General features: G+C 36.5%; 1 protein-coding gene across 1 annotated transcript in view; it reads right to left on the minus strand.

Moving 5' to 3' along the window:
* Nucleotides 1–23049, minus strand: part of XPR1 (xenotropic and polytropic retrovirus receptor 1) — a 200396-nt gene that overhangs the window by 169055 nt on the left and 8292 nt on the right. The window contains exon 2 of the mRNA XM_043484781.1: nucleotides 5291–5342. Coding sequence (XP_043340716.1) covers nucleotides 5291–5342 — 52 coding nt within the window. The remainder of the gene's footprint in view (nucleotides 1–5290; nucleotides 5343–23049) is intronic.

Raw genomic sequence — 23049 nt, forward strand, 5'->3', positions numbered from 1 at the left:
AGCTATGAAATGATCTAGTGATTCTCAACATAGAGCAAGAGCTAAGGCCCTACTGTAGGAGCAAGCTAGGGCTGATTTAGGTATAGAAAAGGCAATGGGACTGGAGCCTAGTAAAGAAGGGGGAAAATGGTAGAAGGTGAGGTCACAGACACAGGATCAGATTATTTAGGGCCTTGTAGGTCAGAGTAATAAATTTTTACATCATACCCTTGGATTGTAAGAGGCAGCCTCATGAAACTTACTGTCATGCTTTTTGTAAAATAGTTCCTGGGGATATAATCTAGCACACCAAAGAAAATATTCTTCATGAAGGTCCAAAGGAAGAACTTCTCTCAAATCTCAAGTTGAGTAAAAACTGATCTTTTTCTGAGGAACTGGTATAAATTTACCTTATGAATTAATTCTGAAATTAATCATGCTCACCTCTACCTTCTGAACTCCAGCAAAGTCAGGGCTGAACTTACAATTAGCTTCTGGCAACTGTATAAATCTTATGGCATCTTTTTATTTTTTTTAAATAAACTCTTCATTTTAGAATAGTTTCATATTTACAAAAAAGTTACAAAAGTTGTACAGAGGGTTCCATTTACTACCCCCCACTCTCCAGTTTCCCCTGTTAATAACATCTTACATGATGAGTATGGTACCTTTGTCAGAATTAATGAGCCAATAATGATACATTATTAACTGAAGTTCATAATTTACTCAGATTTCCTTAATTTTACCTGATGTTCTTTTCCTTCCAGGATCTTTATGGTATCTATTGTATACATTAAATTTACTAGAGGACTTCCCTGGTGGTTCAGGGAGATACAGATGGTTGAGAAACTACCTGCCAATGCAGGGGACATGGGTTAAATTCCTGGTCCACGAATCTTCCACATGCCGCAGGGCAACTAAGCCTGTGAACAACTACTGAGCCAGGGCTCTAGAGACCATAAGCCCCAACTACTGAAGCCCTTGGCTCTAGAGCCTGTGCTCTACAACAAGAGAAACCACCATAATGAGAAGCACGTTTTCCGAAACTAGAGAGCAGCCTCCACTTGCCGCAACTAGAGAAAGCCTGCATGCGGCAATGAAGACCCAGCTCAGCCATAAATAAATAAATAAAAATTTACTGGAACTGTATCTCACAATTCTATCTTTATTTCCCCCTTATTCTAACCTTTATAACTACTGCTATCTAATGATTTTATCTAATTTTACACACCTTTCCCAATACTTATAGGAATTATTTGGAGTAATAAAAAAACTTAGTACAGATTTCTGCAAAGACAATTAGTTTCTGCCCAATAAGTCAAGTAGTTCAGTATTATTCCAAGTAGATAATGCTTCATTAATCTTTTAAAAATACAGAGACTCAAGGAAATGCCTGATTAAAAATGTTATTCAAAGATACTATTTGGATAAAAATATAAAGTCAATATAAAAAAGTATTTTTATGTTTCAATGCTAGTTTAATCTCTTGAATTCTCCTTTGGTCATCACCTATAGCATGAGTAATCCTGATTGTTCTTCCTGAGTCATGCAAACTTAACATGGTCTCAGATCACATAAATCTAAGATGATGATGAAGTAAAATGACCTTTTAAAGTCTCTTTCAATTAGAAATGTCAGTTTCTAATTCTGTGACATAGGCTGACTGTCAGATTCTCATATTTTTCCATCACAAGAATAGAAAACATTAATGCTTCTAAACAAAAGATACTATATTTTAAAAAGATGATGGCAAAATAAAGTTTGAAGCTTTACTTGAAAATAACTCAGTATAAACCAAAACAAATTTAGTGTGAGGATTATATGAAGTGTGTAAGTCACGTGTATCAAAATTATCCTGAAGGAGGAAATTTCCCCAAAAAACAGGTGTGACTATTTACCCAAGAATTTGGTGACCAAAAATTTTGTGGCCAACCCAAAAAATTTGAAAAAATTTGATTATGTCAAATGGGTACCACAATTAGAAATTCTGTTGTCATATCCATATTAAACTGTCTTGCCTCAAAACAATCCTGATTATTAAGATACGACTGACTCACTGATGTTGGGACTTTCCGTTTGCAGCTTAATTTAATCTGTCCCAAATACCTCATTGACAGTAGGAATTATAAAAAGCACAATATAGTTTAAAGGGTTTTAGCATCTATTTCTGAAAGTTCTTCAAAACATTACTTCATTAAAGGTTGAATTTAAAGGTCCAAAGTGCGTGTCTGTCCCTCCACATAAAAAAAATAAATCCTCATTCTATTGTTACATATGTTCTACAATTCTTCCTGCAGAAAAAAGATAAACAGTAAAATTCTTAATTATGTCCTTATTTTAAAATCATTACACTGTGTAAGTTTTAACAAAGAATTTTAAGCCATCTTCTCGGTCACATATTTCCAAATGTGAATGCCTACCAAAACTAACAAATTACACAGAAGAGTAGGCAATGATATCAATACATATCAAAGGAGATTAGCTACGAATTGATAAGGAATACCTGAGATTAAGTCTTTTAGCATTTTAAATATTTTCCTTCAGAATATGAGACTCTCCTAGTTACAATCACAAAACATTTATTTGTTGTTTTTCTGTAACACATTTGTTTTAAATAAAAGTAGAGACACTTTATTTTCACGAATCAACATATAATGATTCATGAAATTAACTCTCAAAGGATGAATAAAGCAAAATAACCAAGAAAAATAACCAACAATCTGAATGTTTATTTGAATAATCAAAGCAACTTTAAGTAAACACGCTTTGATTTCTTAATACACTGAAATTATTTTGTTTGGTTGCTTTACTTTTAAATGGGAAAAAAGCCACCTTACCTGGGATACTGGAATAAAGGCACTATCTTAAAATTAGAAGAAATGATCCACTAGTGTAAAAAATAGTGATCAAATTCTTAAGCTTTCATATACTGTGCCTTTTATCTAATATACTTCTATCAAATAAACCACTTCATTCTTTAAGAATCCATTTCAAGTTATTTTTCTTTCACTACAATTAGAAACCCATCCCATCTTAAACAAAAGTACTGTGAAAATATGAATACACTACTTATTGCACTATGACTCATCTTAAGTAATAAACAAAAATGATTTTTTAATTCTAATAACAATATTAAGTTATAACTATTTAATATATGTAAATAATCAGTACAGCTATTACTTATACTCAACTCAATGCAATAAACATTTAAAAAATAAACATCCTATAGATGCTAATAGAATAATCAAACTATCAATGAACTTAAGAAGTCAATTAACCTACTGGCTAGTTATTACCTAAAAAAACTTAGCACTAACAATACTGATCTAAAATTCTTTTAAGATTACTTATGGCAAGGGTTCTTGACTTTGGCTATATATTAGAATTACCTAGAGAGACAGTAAAACTATCAGTGCCTGAATTCCACTCCCCATATCCTATTTTACTTGCCCTGGGAAAAATGTTAAAAGTTGAAAGCCCTATCTTGGACTCTGTGATAAATCTGTTGATGATGCATTATTTTACAGATAACTGCTAAGTAAAAATCTAGAAATATGATCTCAGTAGCAAGAATAAAGGAATAACAGAAATGATCATTTAAATTTAGCACCATATAAAACAGAATAAATTAATACAGTATCACAATGCAAGTGAGAGACAAAATTGAGTCCTTTTAATAACATTTTCTAATCTCAATACTATATAATGTTTCCTTAAACTACTTTCCAATACCTTCAATTCTTCAGTGTGTCTAAAGAGAAAAATTCCTGTTAAGAAAATAAAAACTACATGACTTTAGTCTGAGAACTGAAAGAATGAATAAGTTCAGAATATTTCCCTTATGAAGACAGCACATACATGTGCATAATCAGCCTACAATACTCCCTTTATAACAGGGTCCAATGAAGTTCATGTCTCTGGGCAATGAGATAAAAAGCTATTAACTATAAATATTTGTCATTTTAGCATATTTTGACAGAATTTAGTTTTTCCTCCAAAAATAGCTGACAGTATATGAGATTTACTAGCAACATGACCTAGCATGGAGGGATGAATAAAGAACATCATAACTTTCAACACACTTCAGAATATCTTTGTTACAAACCAGATGGTAAAACTTAAAAAAAAAAAAAAATTAAGGAGAAGTAGCCCAATTAGAATAAAGTTAAAAGAACCACTATTAAAGCTAGTTACACAGGGTGAGGAAATCAGCTTAACTTCCACGTAATTTCATTTTTCTCACATTCTTAAAATCTTTTGAGGTGGTACTCTTCAAGACACATAAGAGATAATAACGCAATAAAGAACTAAGTATTTGTTTTCAGTTAAATATTAGAGAACACATTAATTCTATTAAATGTATTAAATATAATCCAAAATTTAGCGACATATTATAAAACTAATACCCAGGTGCCAATATCCTGGTAAAGATTTTGAGATGCTGAAGGAAGCACATTTTGAATTCAGAATGGTTAGAAAGATATACATGTCTATGTCATTAAAGACAATGCGATTTTTAATTACAGATCTATAGTTTTAAAAGACAACTTCATATTCATCTCTCATGGAAATATGATACAAAATTTTAAAATATCCAGCCTCAGAAGGAACACTCCCTCAAATAGTTGTTGAATTAGCTCCTACTTATTTACTGACATAAGAACTACGACTTTAACTTACAACTCCTCAAACCTATCAATGGTTAAACCCATAAAGAGTGAACTGGTGAGCAGATGCTGAGGTAACAGAAAAGGAAGGATCAATAAAGATAATTAGAAAGATAACCACTATGCTTAGGTCAGTCACTTTACGACTGCCAAACTGTGCACATGCATACATTTAAATGCTTATATCCATGTACACACACATACACAGAGTAGTTACGTCTTGTTTCACGAGTCTCAGTCTAAAGACATGACATAAATAGAAACAAAAAGCTTTGTTGCCCAGACTAGTTATGAACTAAGGATTCACTGAATGATGGATGGATGGATGAATAGATAAGGGAAACAGATATAAGAACACATTGCTGGGGGAAGGGAGCATGGCACTTAAGAACTTTAAACCAGTATCTGTGATTCACAATGCTAAGGTGATGTAAGGACATAAGAGATCCATCATAAGGTAAATAAATGCGAGCTAAACAATAAAAATTTCACGGAAACATAAAGTAATCATAATATATATTATAAAAGCCAAAAAAGATCTGTATAGTAGGGTAAGTTATATTAGTTTTGTACTATTCAGTTTAAAATACCTCTTCTTAAAAAGTTGTTTTATGTGGTTAAATGTAGGGATTAATGCATCTTACCTTCCACAGAAGGTGCCTGGTCCTGAGCTGAATACAGCATATCCTTAAAAGCCTATTAGAAAGTAAGAAAAGAAATACATGAAATCATGAGTAATCTTCACAGTGAAAGCATTTTCAGCTGAACAATTACTTCTTTTCCAATATCCAGACGACTACACAGGGTTCCCCAAATCGAGAATTTAGTGAAATAATTTGATTAACTTTAATAAGCTAAAACCCAAATACTATTCTTTCATATCCAGTACTGTCCCATCTTTAAGATGAGGGCTAATATATACATACTTTCAAAAGTAAGGGGGATTTGGAGAAGAATGAAAAATCATAAACACTCTAGACCAAAAAAAAAAGAAAAATCATCACTGGTCAGTCACAAATTGGCCTCCAGCATTTCTCAACCTCAGTAAAATTGACACTTAGGGCTAGATAATTCTTTACTTGTTTTTTGTATCTAGGTTTTGTTTTTTCTTTTGTATCTATAGCGATTCACTAGATACCAGCAACAACTGACCAAAAATGTCTCCAGATGCTACCAAAAGCCCCAGAGGACAAAAATCACCCCTCCCTAGAATCACTGGCCTACAGCATTCAAGCATATAAAAACCAAAAAAAGAAGAAATAAACCTCCAAGGTGGTCTACTCCAGTTAAATCACATTCTTCTCAAATGGATTTACCATTATTTTAAGTTAGTGACCAATCTTGTTAGTTCCATGACTAACCCCTAACAAAGTCTGACAATACACAAAAGCCCTAAGTGAATATAACAAAGATCTAGAACTTCCTTTAAGAAAAATGTATATACAATCACTTTTATTTTTAAATAATTTCAGATGTCCCAGGAACTACTAATTTCCAGTCTAAAAAAGAAATTAGCTCAGAAGATTTTATCAAACATCAGAAAGTATTTCAGCTCACAGACTGGAATTATATATTAAAAGTCCTATACAACTTTACAGTGGTAGTTATGCTATAGTTCTTCCATGGAATATTTTAAGAGTGTAAATGAGTACATTGCTTAGAGTAGAATAAATATCCAGAAGTAGAAAAATACAAGAAGAAAGAAACAAAAAAAATCCAGCCAGAGAAACTTAAGAAAATAAAACTACCACTAGTTTTGTTCAGTTGCTCAGTCGTGTCCAACTCTGCGACCCCATGGACTGCAGCACACCAGGCTTCCCTGTCCATCACCAACTCCCGGAGCTTGCTTAAACTCATGTACTACCATCGAACCAGGTAATATCAGAGACTCAAATACCTGACTGAAGTTTTTCTACTTCTTAAGTATGACAGGCATATGTACCTAAATCAGATGATGTTATCAGTAAGTAAATAAACCACCAATGACTAGCAGAAAAGCTTGTATGCAGTAGGAACTTAATACACAGCTCTTGAATTCAAAAGGGTTTATTTTCAGCACTCTGAAAAAACACAGTAAGTAAAATCTCTGATATGTAATGCAAATGAATTAAATGTACAAAAGGAAAGTTTACCAAATTAAGGTTTAAAAAGATTAAATTTTATAAAGAGAAAGATTATGATAGTCTTCATTTTGATTATAAACTAAATCATAATTTCATTTAAATCAAGACAACTCTCAGTAAAATCAAGGACAATTCTTTTTGCTTCTTACTACTTCAGTTTTCTTCTGAATAAGAGACCCTCTATGTTTTTGACAGTAATAGACTTTAGAGGACTCTATAAATAGGATACCATCCCCTGACTGTGACTAGAGAATAGACCCCAATTGGAAACCACCAGGGGAAAATCCTACAGAGTATTGTCTATATTAGCACTTATGACTGTCTATTACATGACTCAGCTGAGTTAGGAGAAGTGCATCCAAATACACAAAACAACAAAATTGAGTTTCCTCATTCATGCTGTTTTAGTTTAAGGAAATCCAATACATTATGTAAAATTCTGTATCTGTATAATAAGTAAAATCAGTATGTATTCATTTGCATTACAAAAGATTTCTCTGATCACTGAGAAGGGCACAGGTATGACTCCTGGTCGGGGAACTAAAATCCCACAAGCTATGTGGTGCAGCCAAAAAAAAAAAGATTCAAAGGAATCCTTACATAAGCATCTCTACTGTAATCTCTGAGTATGAAGTTATTTTTGTTATGTTGTTCAGCCATTCAGTCGTGTCTGACTCTTTGCGACCCCAAGGACTGCAGCACACCAGGCTTTCCCTGTCCTTCACCATCTCCCAGAGCTTGCTCAATTCATGTCCATTGAGTTAGTGATGTCATCCAACCATCTCATCCTCTACCGTCCCCTTCTCCCCCTGCCTTCAATCTTTCCCAGCATCAGGGTCTTTTCAAATGAGTCGATTCTTGGCGTCAGATGGCTAAAGTATTGGAGCTTCAGTTTCAGCATCAGTCTTTCTAATGAATATTCAGGATTGATTTCCTTTAGGATTGACTGGTTTGATCTCCTTGCAGTCCAAGGGACTCTCAAGAGACTTCTCCAACACCACAGCTTAAAAGCATCAATTCTGCAGTGTTCAGCCTTCTTTATGTTATAATGTTATTGAAATGTTTGTTATAATGTTTAATGTTATTATTTTTGTTATAATGTTGAAATATATATAAACTAGGACAAAACTCTTAGTGTTATAACAATGCATATGACAGTAAAATCTTACAAATTAAATCCAAACACAATCACAAAACCAGTATTATTTAATCAATAACATTAACATGACAGGAAACAAGATGTTTGCTGAGTTAAAATCTGAATTGGTAACATGAATACAATGCCATTTTGCCTATTCTGAGTTTGGAATGCCAAGATGACTATGTCAGATGGGATCTACTATGAGGCAGTATAGTCAGCTATCTACTAGGAGGCAGTGGCTAGAGGCTATGGAGTCAGGTAATGTGTATGAAAACCAACTCTACCACTTATTAGCTATGTAACCATAAAAAATTAACTTCTCTATACTTCAGTACCCTCATCTGTAAAACAGAACTAGTAACTACACATACCTCCCAGATCTACTGTACAAAATAAAAACTTAAAACACAAATCCTTACATTAATTATGATTCATTATTATTACTGAATAATATCATATATATTATTATATATGGAGTACTTTGATCAGTGCCTAGAACACAGAAGATGCTCAAAGAATGTTGGCTAAGAGAATGTGAACTACCACAAAATTTGTGTCATACAGTGGGCTAGCGCATCATTTGGCCATCTATCTGCTAGACATGACTGCATCATTTATGCATTAGAAATGCCTCAGTTCTTAATTCTCAGTTCTTACTACTTCACAAAGTAGTACAACACTACTTGGAGCCAACATGGCCAAACAAGCATAAACAGAGACACTGCAATCTCCTGGCATCTAGGTTATAAGATGGTCAACTAGATGATTTAGAATATGTTCCTATTATATTTTCTGATGATCGCTGACATGAGCACACAGAGTTTTTAATTCTTATAAGAAACTTACAGATTCCTAAGAAAACATATGCAGTCTCAACCTACATACACTGTATTTTTTCCTGCACATATTTTATTTTTATTTTGCTTTACTGGAGTATAATTGTTTTACAATGTTGTGTTAGTTTCTGCTGTACAATGAAGTGAATCAGCCATATGTACACATATAGCCCCTCCCTCAAGGCCTCCCTCCCACCCCACCATCCCATCCCAGCCATTAACATCATCACAGAACACCAAGCTGAGCTTCCTGTGCCATACAGCAGGTTCCCACTAGCCACCCATTTTACACATGGTAGTATATATGAGAACAGACACGTAGACACGGGTGGGGGGCGTGGGGAGGAGAAGGGGAGGGCGGGACAAATTGGGAGATTAGGATTGACATGTGTACACTTTAAACAACAAGGACTCCTCATTTTATTACTTAAACTTTCTACAACATATCTTTTGTACAAAATAGGGTATAGTTCAATAATACTGCCAATACAAGTTTCTTACGTTGTTAATTTTTAATAACCCACAGTAGATCATCACTGGGCTTCCCTGGTGGCTTAGTGGTAAAGAATCCACTTGCCAATGCAGGAGACATGGGTTCGATCCCTGAGTTGGGAATATCCCCTGGAGAAGGAAATCGCAACCCACTCCAGTATTCTTATCTGGGAAATCCCATGGAAAGAGGATCTTGGTGGGCTACAGTCCATGGGGTCACGAAAGAGTTGGACATGACTTAGCAACTAAACAACAACAAAGATCATCTCTGATCTTCTTTCCAAACATATGGGTTTCACAGACCGTTTCATAGAACAAGGATCAGAAGCTAGAAAGATTCCTTGTTGTTGCTGTTAAGTCTCCAATCGTGTCCGACTCTTTGCAACACCACGGACTGCAGCACGCCAGGTTTCCCTGTCCCTCACCATCTCCTGGAGTTTGCCCAAGTTCAGGTCCACTGAATCGGTGATGCCATCCAACCATCCCATCCTCTGTCGTCCCCTTCTCCTCCTGCCTTCAATCTTGCCGAGCATAGGGTCTTTTCTAATGAGTTGGTTCTTCGCATCAGGTGGCCAAAGTACTGGAGCATCAGCTTCAGCATCAGTCCTTTCAATGAGTATTCAGGGTAGAAAGAGTCCTACTGTGTCAACTCGCTATTAGCCTCACATATGACATACCATAAATATTATCATCTTCATTAACAAAATATCTAATTTATATTTTTCTCATATGCTTCAAAGCATCCAAAGCAAGCACACTGCAATCCAATTACTGGATTAATAAACAATAAAATAAACACAGGCATTTGAAGAGAAAGGGCAAGGAATATTTGTTATAAAACTTTAAAGGAAGCATTATCCCTGTTAACAGAGCTTAATAATTCAATAAAATTTACATCAGACTTTTTCAAGTGGCACTGACTATAATTTTGATATATACTTAAAAATATGTACACTATGCCTGATTTACACACCCCAGAAACACTCTCCAATTATCTCTTATCTTCTTTTTGTATTCCCTTTCTTTTTATCACTTATTTATGGCCGCAGGAGCTCTTCATTGCAGCATGTGGGCTTAGTTGCCCCATGGCATATGGGATTTTAGTTCCCCAACCAGGGATTGAACCCACGTCCCCTGCATTGGAAGGTGGATTCTTAACCACTCAACTACCAGGAAATCCCTTATATTCCCCTTTTAATTTTTTCACCAGAAATACTGAGTAGTCTGTGAATAATGTGCAAGTCAGTTACACCTGACCTGGTTTCTTTGTCTCACTATCCAGAAATCAGTCATATTTTCCTGATACTCAAGTGCCAAGAACAGTTCTATAAATCAAATTATAAACCTCAAAAGAGGGCACTGGGCATTCTCAAGAGTCCTGTACGAAGAATGACCATCTAATTTACCTTTATTTCTATCCCCAAATAGAAATAAACTAACCTAGCTCTGCTTTTGATGATAGAAATAATTTGTAAAGTAAAAAAAAAAAAGACAAATTTTTATAATCTAATGTAATAAAATTTAAAATTAATGTATTCTCATATATGCTTAACAATCCTATAGTATATTAGTATATTAGAAGCATTATGCATGACTCAATTTTCATGGAATTTAAATGTATCCCATCAGCAAACTGGAGAAAAAAATGGCAACCACTCCAGTATTCTTGCCTAGGAAATCCCATCTATGGGGTTGCAAAGAGTTAGACAAGACTTAACAACTGAGCACTATCAGTAAAAGGCAATTCAATATACAAAAGTTGTCACAACATTAAATTATTAATGAATTTGTTAAATGTATAAAATATATGTAATTTATAATAGGAAGAACCAACTTGGAGTATGTCCTGTTATATCTGTATTTATACATTTCCTCCATAACACACTGCAATATCCACTGACATGGTTTTTACTATTTCTTTATGGGTATCTCCCTAATCTAAATCCTCAGCCACATGTCTGCTAACACATATACAAAATGTCTAAAATTCATTTTCTTCCCAAAGCCTACACTTTTCATGTCTTTATTTCTGTTAATGTCACTGCCAGAAACCACATCACACAGATCAACAACCTTAGTCACTGTCTCACTCCTTCAATAAATACTTGTGACTCTGCTACGTGTCAGGCCTGTTTTAGGCACCTGGGATACACCATGAGGAAGGAAAACTCCTTGTCCTAGGGGGTTAACTTTCTCCTCCTTTGCACTCCTAAGTTTAGTGATCCGATTCAGTCAATGCCACCACCCCAACCTCTTTTCTTTCATTCTCTCCCATCCTCTCACCTAAACTATTCAATGGACTCTTACTGATCATTCTTTAATCCATGTTTCTTTGAGAAAAAGACATGTTACCCATTATTTGGAGTGAAATGTTATTCTCCAAAATTTACCTCTAATTTTGGCCTCTCAATTTTCTGATACTCTCCTTTTTATTTCCAACACTTTTCTAAATCATTAGATTTTTATGTCAGATGCAGTAATTAGCCTCTGAAATAGCCTCCAATGATTCCTAACTCCTGGTAGTAACACTCTTGTGCAATCCCCTTCCATACTAAATAGGACTGACCTGTATAGCCGACGGGGCTTCCCCATTGGCTCAGCGGTAAAGAATCTGCCTGCAATGCAGGAGCCATGGGAGCTGCAGATTTGATCCCTGGGTCAGAAAGATCCCCTGGAAAAGGGAATGGCTACCGACTCCAGTATTCTTGCCTGGAGAATCCCCATGGACAGAGGAGCCTGGCGGGCTACAGTCCGTGGGGTTGCAAAGAGTTGGACAGGACTGACACGACTGAGCATGCATGCAAGCACATACAGCCAACAGAATACTGCATAAATGACAGAATACTACTTCCAAGGTTAAGTCATAAAAGGCACTGCGGTATTCATCTTGCTCTTTCTTCGATTCCCCACTCTAGAAAATGCCAGTCATGAAAAAACTGAAGCACCCCTATGGAGAGATACAAGTGGTAAGGAACTGAGGCCTCCTAAAAAAAAGTCAGCACAAATTTGTGAACCATTTGAGTGAGCTATTCTAGAATTGGATCCAGTCCCCGGCAAGCCTTGAGATGACTGCAGCCCCGACTGACATCTTGACCACAACCTCACAAAATACCCTGAGCCAGAATCACCCAGTTAAGCTGCCTCCAAACGCTTTACACACAGAAAGATAATAAATGTTTCTCATTGTTTCAGTAGTTTTAGGTAGTTTGTTACAGAGCAACAGATAATTAATACACAACGCTAATTCCGAAAAATATTTTTATATCACAGAATGTAACGTTATTAGATCATAACCAACATCTTTGGCTTGTCTTGATCAAAGTACCTAAAATGTTTATTTCCATAAAGATACAAAAACTATGGAAAGGAAGACTATGACAATTTCAAGAAGTGATTTATTTAGCAATAACAAGCAAAACTGCATTCCCGTAAGTCACAGCCACCAATACTGTAATTTAACTTACACTGAATGCCCTTGAGAAATCATACAGCTGCATTTCTGGGCTGGGACAGAATAAATCTGACAGATTAAATCAGCATCTTCCTTACCTAAGGATCCTGCTCTGACAATAACATGCAGCTGATAACAAATGTTCTTTTATAACTAATTAAATCTATATGGCTCATTCTTACATTTACTGTGGTAACAGTTGTAAATTCTCTAAGGGCAGAGAGTAATCTCACTTCAGTTCTTATGGGCCACAGCATCTAGCACAGTAAAAGTCAAAATATGTTTGTAAACTGCACAGACTTTGTAACATAAAGCCTAAATATCCAAGACCAGTACATCAGTTAATTTTTTAAAGTGTTAACTATGTTATTTTTATTAATTATTTTATAGCATTTCTAGTTTCATGAAATACCAAAATGTAAAGTCATTTCTTTTGTCCCAATTTTCATTATTTTTGTTAATTTCCACAAAATTCAAACCTCTTTCATTTACTAGCCACAAGAAAAGTTCTTAGTGTCTTTGACTTCAGCCCTCTTTAATATATAAGGTTTAGACAGGTTGATAAACCATATTGAATTTTGTCCAAATATAATAGTATGGCAACATAAAATTCCCACTGTTCTTAGTAACAGTTCGTTAGTTTATCTGAAAGAAAACAAAAAAGGAACCCAAAGGTTCTGCAATACACCTATACACTTTATAAAAATGGTTTCTAATCCATGAGTCTCAGACCAGTTCACAACTCCAATTTCAATACTACCAGCTATCATCATTTAGTTTCCAAGAAATTTCATGACATTGAAAGAGGGTCTTGGTATACTAAAAGACTGAGTACCAACACCCTAAAATAAATATCTGCTGAATAAATGAATAAAAAGTTACTCCTATGGCTTATTTTTAATGATGATAGAAATTAACAGCTATACTTTATTGAAAAATATCTTCTATAGATCAGGCCCTTGCTGGCACTTTCATATACTGTTGCTGTTTAGTCACTAAGTCGTGTCTGACTCTGCCATCCCATGGACTGTAGGGGCTCTTCTGTCTATGGGATCACCCGGCCAAGGATACCTCAGTGGGCTGCCATTTTCTTCTCCAGGGGATCCTCCCGACCCAAGGATCGAACCCATGTCTCCTGCTTGGCAGGCAGATTCTTTACCACTATGCCACCTGGGAAGCCCTTTCATGTATTATTACATTTAATTCTCATAATAATCTTGAAAGGTAAATATTATCCTCATTTTTCACCAAGAAAACTGAGGTTCAGAGAAATAACTGTTTAAAAGTTCACAGCCAATAAATGAGGGAAATGCAATTAAAGCAAAAAAAATTTAGATAAAATTAAAGCTATCTTCTCTATTGCCTTCAAGATGAATGGATCCCACACATCCTTCAAAGAATATTTTATTTTATCCTACTCATTCCTAAAGGTTCCATCCCATTTTCATCACTTTTTTTTTTCCATTTTCATCACTCTTAACAAATTTCTCAAACGAAAAGTACAGATATGAAAAAAAAAATTAAATTAAATTTAAAAAAAAGTACAGATATGTTGTCTAAATGACTTTTAACCTCTTCAAACTTGGAATAAAGTTAGCAGAAGAAAACTGTGTTCAGAATTTTGTCATATCCAAAGGCCTACCTTAATCCTCATTCTCATTAACCTGTCTACAAAGCATGTCACTGCTGATAGTCCATTTACCCTTCAGACCCTTAACTCCTATGACAACTTATTTTCCAAGATTTCCTCTGTCTCTATTTTTCTGTGTTACATACAGTGACTTAATTCTTTAACTACTATCTCAATTAAAATGTCTTATCTTTTGACATAATCTTTCAAATTCCAGCTAGTAGTTATCTCTACATATAGATATTTCACAAAAGAAATCAGCGTGAATTTACCACCCCCTAAAGTAGCTCGTCTCTACCACTTTCCTTACGTTTAAACCATTACATTAAATTCTTCCCTCCTTCAACCTCTATATCTGGCTAGCCATCCAACTTCTGTTATTAAACCACCTACATAAATCACTGTGCTAAGCAAAAGAAAAGTGATACGCTTAAAAATGTCTAATAGGAACTTCCCTAGCAGTCCAGTGGTTAAGACTCTGTATTCCCAATGCAGGTGGTATGGGTTTGATCCCTGAATGGGGAACTAAGGTACTGCATGCCACATGGCACGGCCAAAACAAAAGTTTAATAGTATTACTTTATCTTTACCAATAATACTTTTATTTAATTTCAAATACTAAAGAGAAAAAAAAAAAGATCTAACTACTAAAATATTGTGTATGTTTGCAATTAAGCAACTTGGAAGGGGGATGATACTTTAGTATGATATTCTGTGCTTAACAGGGCAAGTTCACAAAATACACAATTATTATTGTTGACTATTGATATCATGTTGTTTAAATTTTTTAAACATAAAGTTGGTTAAAAATCGTCTCATAAATTTTCCTAACATAAAACCTATCATATTAAATAACACTGTCTCTAAAATGGAAGAAAGGTCAAGAAGGAATGCCAAAATTCTGCACTTGATAGTAATTTCCTTCCCTAAAACATTTTCTTCTCTAATACATTATGCTTACAAATCAATTCAGAAATTTTAATAAGGCTTACAACAAAAGTGCAAAAGAAAAAGGAAAAAGGGACCAATTTTCTTCCCAGTTTTTCAGTTCTACCAAAAACCAAAGAATCTTTCAAAATGTATAATCTTTTTTTCTTTCATCAGTAACCATCAGCAAGTAGTAACAAACTTTATGTTCTATGAAATACTCAGTTCAGTTGCTCAGTCATGTCCGACTCTTTGCGAACCCATGAACCACAGCAAGCCAGGCCTCCCTGTCCATCACCAACTCCCAGAGTCTACCCAGACTCATATCCATTGAGTCGGTGATGCCATCTAACCATCTCATCCTCTGTTGTCCCCTTCTCCTCCTGCCTTCAATCTTTCCCAGCATCAGGGTCTTTTCAAATGAGTCAGTTCTTTGCATCAGGTGGCCAAAGTATTGCAGTTTCAGCTTCAGCAACAGTCCTTCCAATGAACGTTCAGGACTGATTTCCTTTAGGATGGACTGGCTGGACGTCCTTGCAGTCCAAGGGACTCTCAAGAGCGTTCTCCAACACCACAGTTCAAAAGCATCAATTCTTTGGTGCTCAGCTTTCTTTACAGTCCAACTCTCCTACTGGAAAAACCATAGCCTTGACTAGACGGACCTTTGTTGACAAAGCAATGTCTCTGCTTTTTAATACGCTGCCTAGGTTGGTCATAACTTTCCTTCCAAGGAGTAAGTGTCTTTTAATTTCATGGCTGCAATCACCATCTGCAGTGATTTTGGAGCCCCCAAAAATAAAGTCAGCCACTGTTTCCACTGTTTCCCCATCTATTTGCCATGAAGCGATGGGACAAGATGCCATGATCTTAGTTTTCTGAATGTTGAGCTTTAAGCCAACTTTTTCACTCTCCTCTTTCACTTTCATCAAGAGGCTCTTTAGTTCCTCTTCACTTTCTGCCATAAGGGTGGTGTCATCTGCATATCTGAGGTTATTGATATTTCTCCCAGCAATCTTGATTCCAGCTTGTGCTTCATCCAGCCCAGCATTTCTCATGATGTACTCTGCATATAAATAAGCAGGGTGACAATATACAGCCTTGACATACTCCTTTCCAAATTTGGAACCAGTCTGTTGTTCCATGTCCAGTTCTAACTGTTGCTTCCTGACCTGCATACAGGTTTCTCAGGAAGCAGGTCAGGTGGTCTGGTAATCCCATAACCTTTTTTAAAAAGGTAAAATTCTTTCAATTTCCATTTGTTCAACTGAATAAACGGTCTAAGTTGTCTTTTCTTAGTTACAGTTTCACTGATCCCTTCCCCCAACTGTGTCAACAGTAAATGAATCAAGATGCTGCTCAACTGTTAGACTCAAACCACTAAGGATAGATATGTAATAATGGCTAATACTTACTATGTGTAGTAACTATTAAACCTCCTGTTTTCCAATTATTGATTCATTTCATTTCACATGATCCTCCAAAAGCAAAAAGTATTATCATTTCCAGTTTAAGGATAAGAGAATTGTGGCACAGAAAGGCTACATGACTTGCCCAACAAGGTTATTACAGTTACAATTAAATTACAATTACAATAACAGGGTTGTTACAATTTCAATTTCGGTGGTCTCTATATCAATTCACTTTCTAATTTCTGAATCTACCAAGAACTGAATTTTTGAAAGTCCATGATACTAAGCAAACAAATCCTAGAAAAAAAAAATTTGCAATCTTCTTTAGCAAATAACTAATGGTAGTATAATTTGAAATACTAATATTTCAAATAAGCTTATTCTACTCAAAAAGAAAGATTTAATCAAAAGATGTTTGAACTACATGATTAGAGGTGGTGACTCACCTGCTTATCAACACTTTTGTTACCTGCTATTATACAAATATTTGAAAAACAGGAGAAAGACTATCGTCTCAATTTTGTCATCAATGATCACATTTCACTGAATAAACAAAACTAAAAGAATAAGACCCACTTCTCCTAATTGATACCAAAGTAACTCATTTCCAGAGCTCTAGTCACGCTCTATAGGGGATAAACATGAGCTTTTCCTATTTTCTCCACTGACTGCCTTCAATGATGCTCTCGTAAATCTCTCTTTCCAATCCCTTAATGATATCTCAAGCAGATCCCATAGTCTTTCAGTTACATTCTGTTTTGTTGTTGTTTTTAAGTTTCTAAACATGCCAGATACTACCAGATGTTGGATGCTAACATGTATCTATGACTCTGCCTGACACACAGCAGGCTTTCAGTAAATATTATTACTATCATTATTTCATCAAATCTAAGATCCCATTAGTAGTAATATACACTGGTACTTTATGTGCGTCTAAGAATGAAAAAAAGTCTGCCAATTTAATCTATGACAATTAATTATGAGATATATCTTGATTTTAGATGTCAAAGTGTGGGAAAACTGATTGAAAGAGGTAGTAAATTCAAGCTCTCACTATTTTTGGCTATATTATTTGGTTTTCCTATCTTTGGTCTTGGTCTCCCCACTGCATCTCCAGGATCTAAACTACATTCTCACTTTGCATTGATCCCTCTCCCCAAGTCTCTTTAAAATCCTTACTGGTTCACAACCAGGAAACATTTCAAGTCCTCAGCATGGTATTCAAGGCTCCGTACAAATCACACTATCAGCCCTCCAACATACCTACTAAACCAGATTTCACTAATATGCTTGCATACTTCCACCTATCTATGCCTTTATTCAAAATTACTCTATCTGCCTAGAATGCCCTCAGTGTCCTGTCCCCTCTTCACCGTGTCAACAAACCCTACTGAATCTCTAGTACTTCTGTGAAAGCTTTCAAGATAAATACCTTTGATTCTCCAGAACAAATCAATCGGCCATTCCTCTGTAACATAATCACAATACACTACGATTAGAAGACCAACCAAGTTACAAGCTCCTTTAGGACAGGCGTGTACCTATTTTTACATCACCAGCCCCTTGAGAGATCCTGACCATGTATCATCATGTTAAGAATCCAGGCTGTAAAATAAGACAAACCTGTGTTTGAACTCTGGTTTTACCATTCACCAGCTATGTGACCTTGGGCAATCAACTCAATCTAAGATTCAGTGACTTCTTAGAACAGGATAACAAAATCTACCTTAGAGGGTACGGATTAAATGTAAAACACCTGACACAACAGAAACACTCAACGAACATTAGCTGTTGTTATTATCATCGTTGTCACTTTATTATTTTTTCAAAAAAGGAAGGGGACACCATGAATAGTTAATGAATAGATTAACATTATATATTCTAATCTTCTCTAGTCAGATATGCCCTGACTTCAGCTTGGCAGTATGTTATAAGAGATAGGGGGTAGAGAGGGAGGTGCTCTTCATGTAGAGGTAACATGTAACCTGTGTTAACATTCAGGTATGCTACAGAGAAATGTCCAAATGATTTTTCAACTTTCCTGAGTCCTCCTTTCATCTCTACCTAACTCCTCAAGCCTTAACCAAAATTCCTCAGTCCTATCTCCTCACCTAAAATAGGTTTTCTACCTAAATGGGGCAATGGTTGTAACTGAGTAAACAATATTTTTAAATTTGAGCTTCTTATTTATCTAGTCTTTTAACTGACACACAAGAACAATTTGAGGTTGTTACTGTGAACTAAAGGATTAGATTCAGATAAATGTATTAATGCTGAGTAAGTAATAATTAACAAGAACATTTAAATTCATATGGTCTCTTATAAAGAAAATGAATTTTTAAAATTAAAAATAAAGAAATGTTTATATAGCAGTGATAAGCCTCAGTAAGGTATACCAGTGAGCAAGAGGTCAGTATTTTAATTCCAGGCTCTGCTATCAGCTAGTTGTGAGGCTGACCATACATATATCTTGGCCTTTCTGCCCTCAATCTATTCATCTGTGAAACAGAGGACTTGAGAAGGTCTTTTTCAACTCTAAAACCAATTCTAGTATTAAAAAATTAAATTTTCATTAGAAAACGGAAACAAACTAAAATTAGATAGCCACTAAAAATTCAAAGGATTCACTTAAGCTATTCAGACATACTTAGGAACGCACATGTAAATGTCACCCCAACTGAAAAAAAGAATATGCAGGCACAGTCTATAACTGAAATGAATACAAGTTACAAGTAACCAAGGAGAACTAAATTATTTCACAACCATATGATTGCTCCCACCTGAATTTCTTACTGTATATAAAAAGGACAATTTATTAATATAAATATCACAGATAAAAAGAATAATATCTAAAATCAATAGAGACATTTTCCAAAAACCTGAACTGAACAAGCCCAGAGGGACAAAATTTGAGGCTCAGTTTTCCTCACAAAGATACCGCTAACCTAGCCTTAACTAATACCGCTGAACTCTGTAGTAGAAATAATTTTAATAGCAAATATAGGCATTATTTTAGCACTTTTCATATATTAACTCATATAATCCTCACAGAAGTCCTGTAACTACTATTACTGGCCCCATTTTACAAAGGGAGAAACTGAAGAACAGACAGGAATTAATAGAATGACTTGCCTGAGCTCACTCAGCTAGTCAATTGTGCAGCTGGAATATGAACCGAGGCGGTCTGGCTTCAGAGTTTGTTCTCTCCGTGCATCACCGACACACAGGTACATGATGCAAATGGTTAAACAATAAAATGAATCCCAGCGATTGGGTCAACTCTGCCACTAACCAAGCTACCTGTGCTTGAATCACAACCTCTTTGGACTTCATTTCCCACTCAAGTAAAAAAGGGAATTGGACTAAATAATCTGAAATTCCTTACAGGTCTAACGTTCCATGATCTATGGAATGCTTTAAAAGCAAAAAGCCACAACTGTGGCATAGCAGCAGCTATGCTCACTCTTCTTTATCTTCCTCCTTTTACACTTATCACTATATCTCATTATCTTTTTCCTATGGCGCATCTTTATAAGTTCCTCTGTTTAACAGCTGCCTATCTCATAAGAATTACACTAATAATCTTGAGAAAAAAATTAATTAATAGAGGTGAACTCTAACCTCCAGACCACATTCTACTACCTCCAAACCATGCAGAACTAAGACCTAGGACTAAAAATAGTCCAGCCATTACTTCAGCAGGTGCTGGAGACTGGGCCTAAACATATGTATGCACAAATGGATGTATTTATTTATTTTTCATAAGCCAGCAGGATGTAGGAATTAAGAGCAGGGGCTCTTTCAATCTCATATCTGCTAACCACAATTAGCAGTTTCAACATAATCAGTTACTGAATGGCTCTAAGACTCAGGTTCCCGGTCTACAAATAGAGCAAACATAAAAACCTACCTACACAGCTTGCTATCAAGAAATGTTTTTAAAGTAATGCCATAGTGACTGACAAAGTAAGCACTCAAAAAATAACAGCTGTTGTTACTGCCCCTGTTAGCATCACTGCTATTTACAATTCCCATATAAAGGCAAGAGCTCCCAAGTATGACAGATTTTATTTCAAATTCTGGCTCTACTACTTACTAAGTATATGGCCATGAACAAGTTGGTTAGTCTCTCTAAGCCTGAGTTTCCTCATCAGTAAAATGAAGATAATAAATCATCTATCTTCAGTTCAGTTGCTCAGTCGTGTCCGACTCTTTGCGAACCCATGAATCGCAGCACGCCAGGCCTCCCTGTCCACCACTAACTCCCGGAGTTTACTAAAACACATCTCCACTGAGTCAGTGATGCCATCTAACCATCTCACCCGCTGTCGTCCCCTTCTCCTCCTGCCTTCAATCTTTCCCAGCATCAGGGTCTTTTCAATGAGTCAGTTCTTTGCATCAGGTGGCCAAAGTATTGGAGTTTCAGCTTCAACATCAGTCCTTCCAGTGGACACCCAGGACCGATCTCCTTTAGGATGGACTGGTTGGATCTCCTTGCAGTCCAAGGGACTCTCAAGAATCTTCTCCAACACAATTCAAAAGCATCAATTCTTTGGTGCTCAGCTTTCTTCACAGTCCAACTCTCACATCCACACATGACCACTGGAAAAACCACAGCCCTGACTAGACGGACCTTTGTTGGCAAAGTAACGTCTCTCCTTTTTAATATGCTGTCTAGGTTGGTCATAACTTTCCTTCCAAGGAGTAAGCGTCTTTTAATTTCATGGCTTCAGTCACCATCTGCAGTGATTCTGGAGCCCCCCAAAATATCTTATCTTAGCGAACAGGAATTTGCTGTATGGCTCAGGAAACTCAAACAGGGGCTCTGTATCAACCTAGAGGGGTGGGATGGGGAGGGAGATGGGAGAGAGGTTCAAAAAGGAGGGGATATATGTGTAACTATAGCTGATTCATGTTGAGGTCTGACAGAAAACAACAAAATTCTGTAAAGCAATTATCCTTCAATAAAAAAATAAGTTAAAAAGAAAAAAATCATCTATCTCACAAAACTGTTGTGAAGATTAGATGAGGTAACAAAGCTGCTGACACGTGGTCCCTAACTGGTCAATAAATACTAATTCCTTTCTCCTTAATGACAAAAAGAGCACATTTCCACTAATTCAATTCAATGCCTAGAGATTAGAAGTGGGAATCCCAGGGAAAACAACTTTCTTTTCTCTATCATTCTGTGCAGGGGGATATACTAGAGAATTCTCACTCATGGGATTCTCTTTATCCTCTTATGTGCTTCCTAAGACTTGAGAGCTTTTTCTCAGGCCATCTCCAAATGTTCTGAAAGGAGCTGTGTGTTCAAAGGCAGCAACTCTTAGAAACTCTCTCAGGGAACCCAGAAGATCAAAACTATTTTCATAATAATACTGAAATGGAGCAGGACCCTAAAGATCCTTTGCCCCCCTGCCCCCCCACCCCTGTCCTCAGCCTGCCTTTTATCTGTGGAAAAACTTTAGTTAAAGATTAAGTTTGATCAGAGAAGTGAGAAAAATGCCAGGAAAGAATCCGCCTGCAACACGGGAGACCTGGGTTCAATCGCTGGGTTGAGAATATCCCCTGGGGGCGCCGCAGAGAGCGGCTTGGGGCGGGAGGGCGGTGTTGCTTATGTTTCTGAGGCGGCGACGAGGCCTCGGGCTTAGGGGGTCCTGAGAACGCTGCGCGGCTGGGGAGGGCCGTGCAGGGATCTCGCGGTGTTGGGCATGCGCGAGCGGCTCCGCTTCCAGGGCACAAACGCCGGCGAGGGTTGCCTGGCTTTATTTACGTTTGGAAAAGACCCGTTTTAGGTGAGGGGTGCGGGTGCGTTGAAGACAGTAGAGGGGGACTTTGGTTTTGTTTGATTTAGGGGAAGGGAGGTGTGTCAAGGAAGTGTGACCCGTTGGATGGATATTGGTGCCACTTAGTGAAAAGGGCGTACGCTGAGGTAGGAGCCGGTCTGGTCTTGTTCATTCTGGTCTCTTGGTGACTCCTGCACGTGGGAATGACAGGCAGCTGGGTGGTCATGTCTGGTCGTCCGTAGAGAAGGGATCTGGACCGAAGATGCTGCTTTGGGAATCCTTGGCATATACGTGGTAACCAAAGCTACCAGAATGAATGGAAGCTAGGGAGAAAGCATAAAGCAAACTTTTCTTGGAAACGAAGAGTTAATACTTTGGCCTTTGTGGGCTCTAGGTTCTGTGTCACTGCTACTCAGTTTTGCTGCTGGAGTGTGAACACAGCCACAGACAATAGGAAATGAATGGATGTGACTGTGTGTCAATAAAATTTAAGGGATACTAGCATTCACTTGTCATGAAACGTACTTTTGATTTTCTTTCTCCCAGCATTTGAAACAAAAACCAGGACTTCCCTGGTGGTCCAGTGGCTAAGACTCTGTGCTCCCCAC

This window comes from Cervus canadensis, chromosome 13, assembly GCF_019320065.1.
Source record: "Cervus canadensis isolate Bull #8, Minnesota chromosome 13, ASM1932006v1, whole genome shotgun sequence".
NCBI classification, from domain to species: domain Eukaryota; kingdom Metazoa; phylum Chordata; class Mammalia; order Artiodactyla; family Cervidae; genus Cervus; species Cervus canadensis.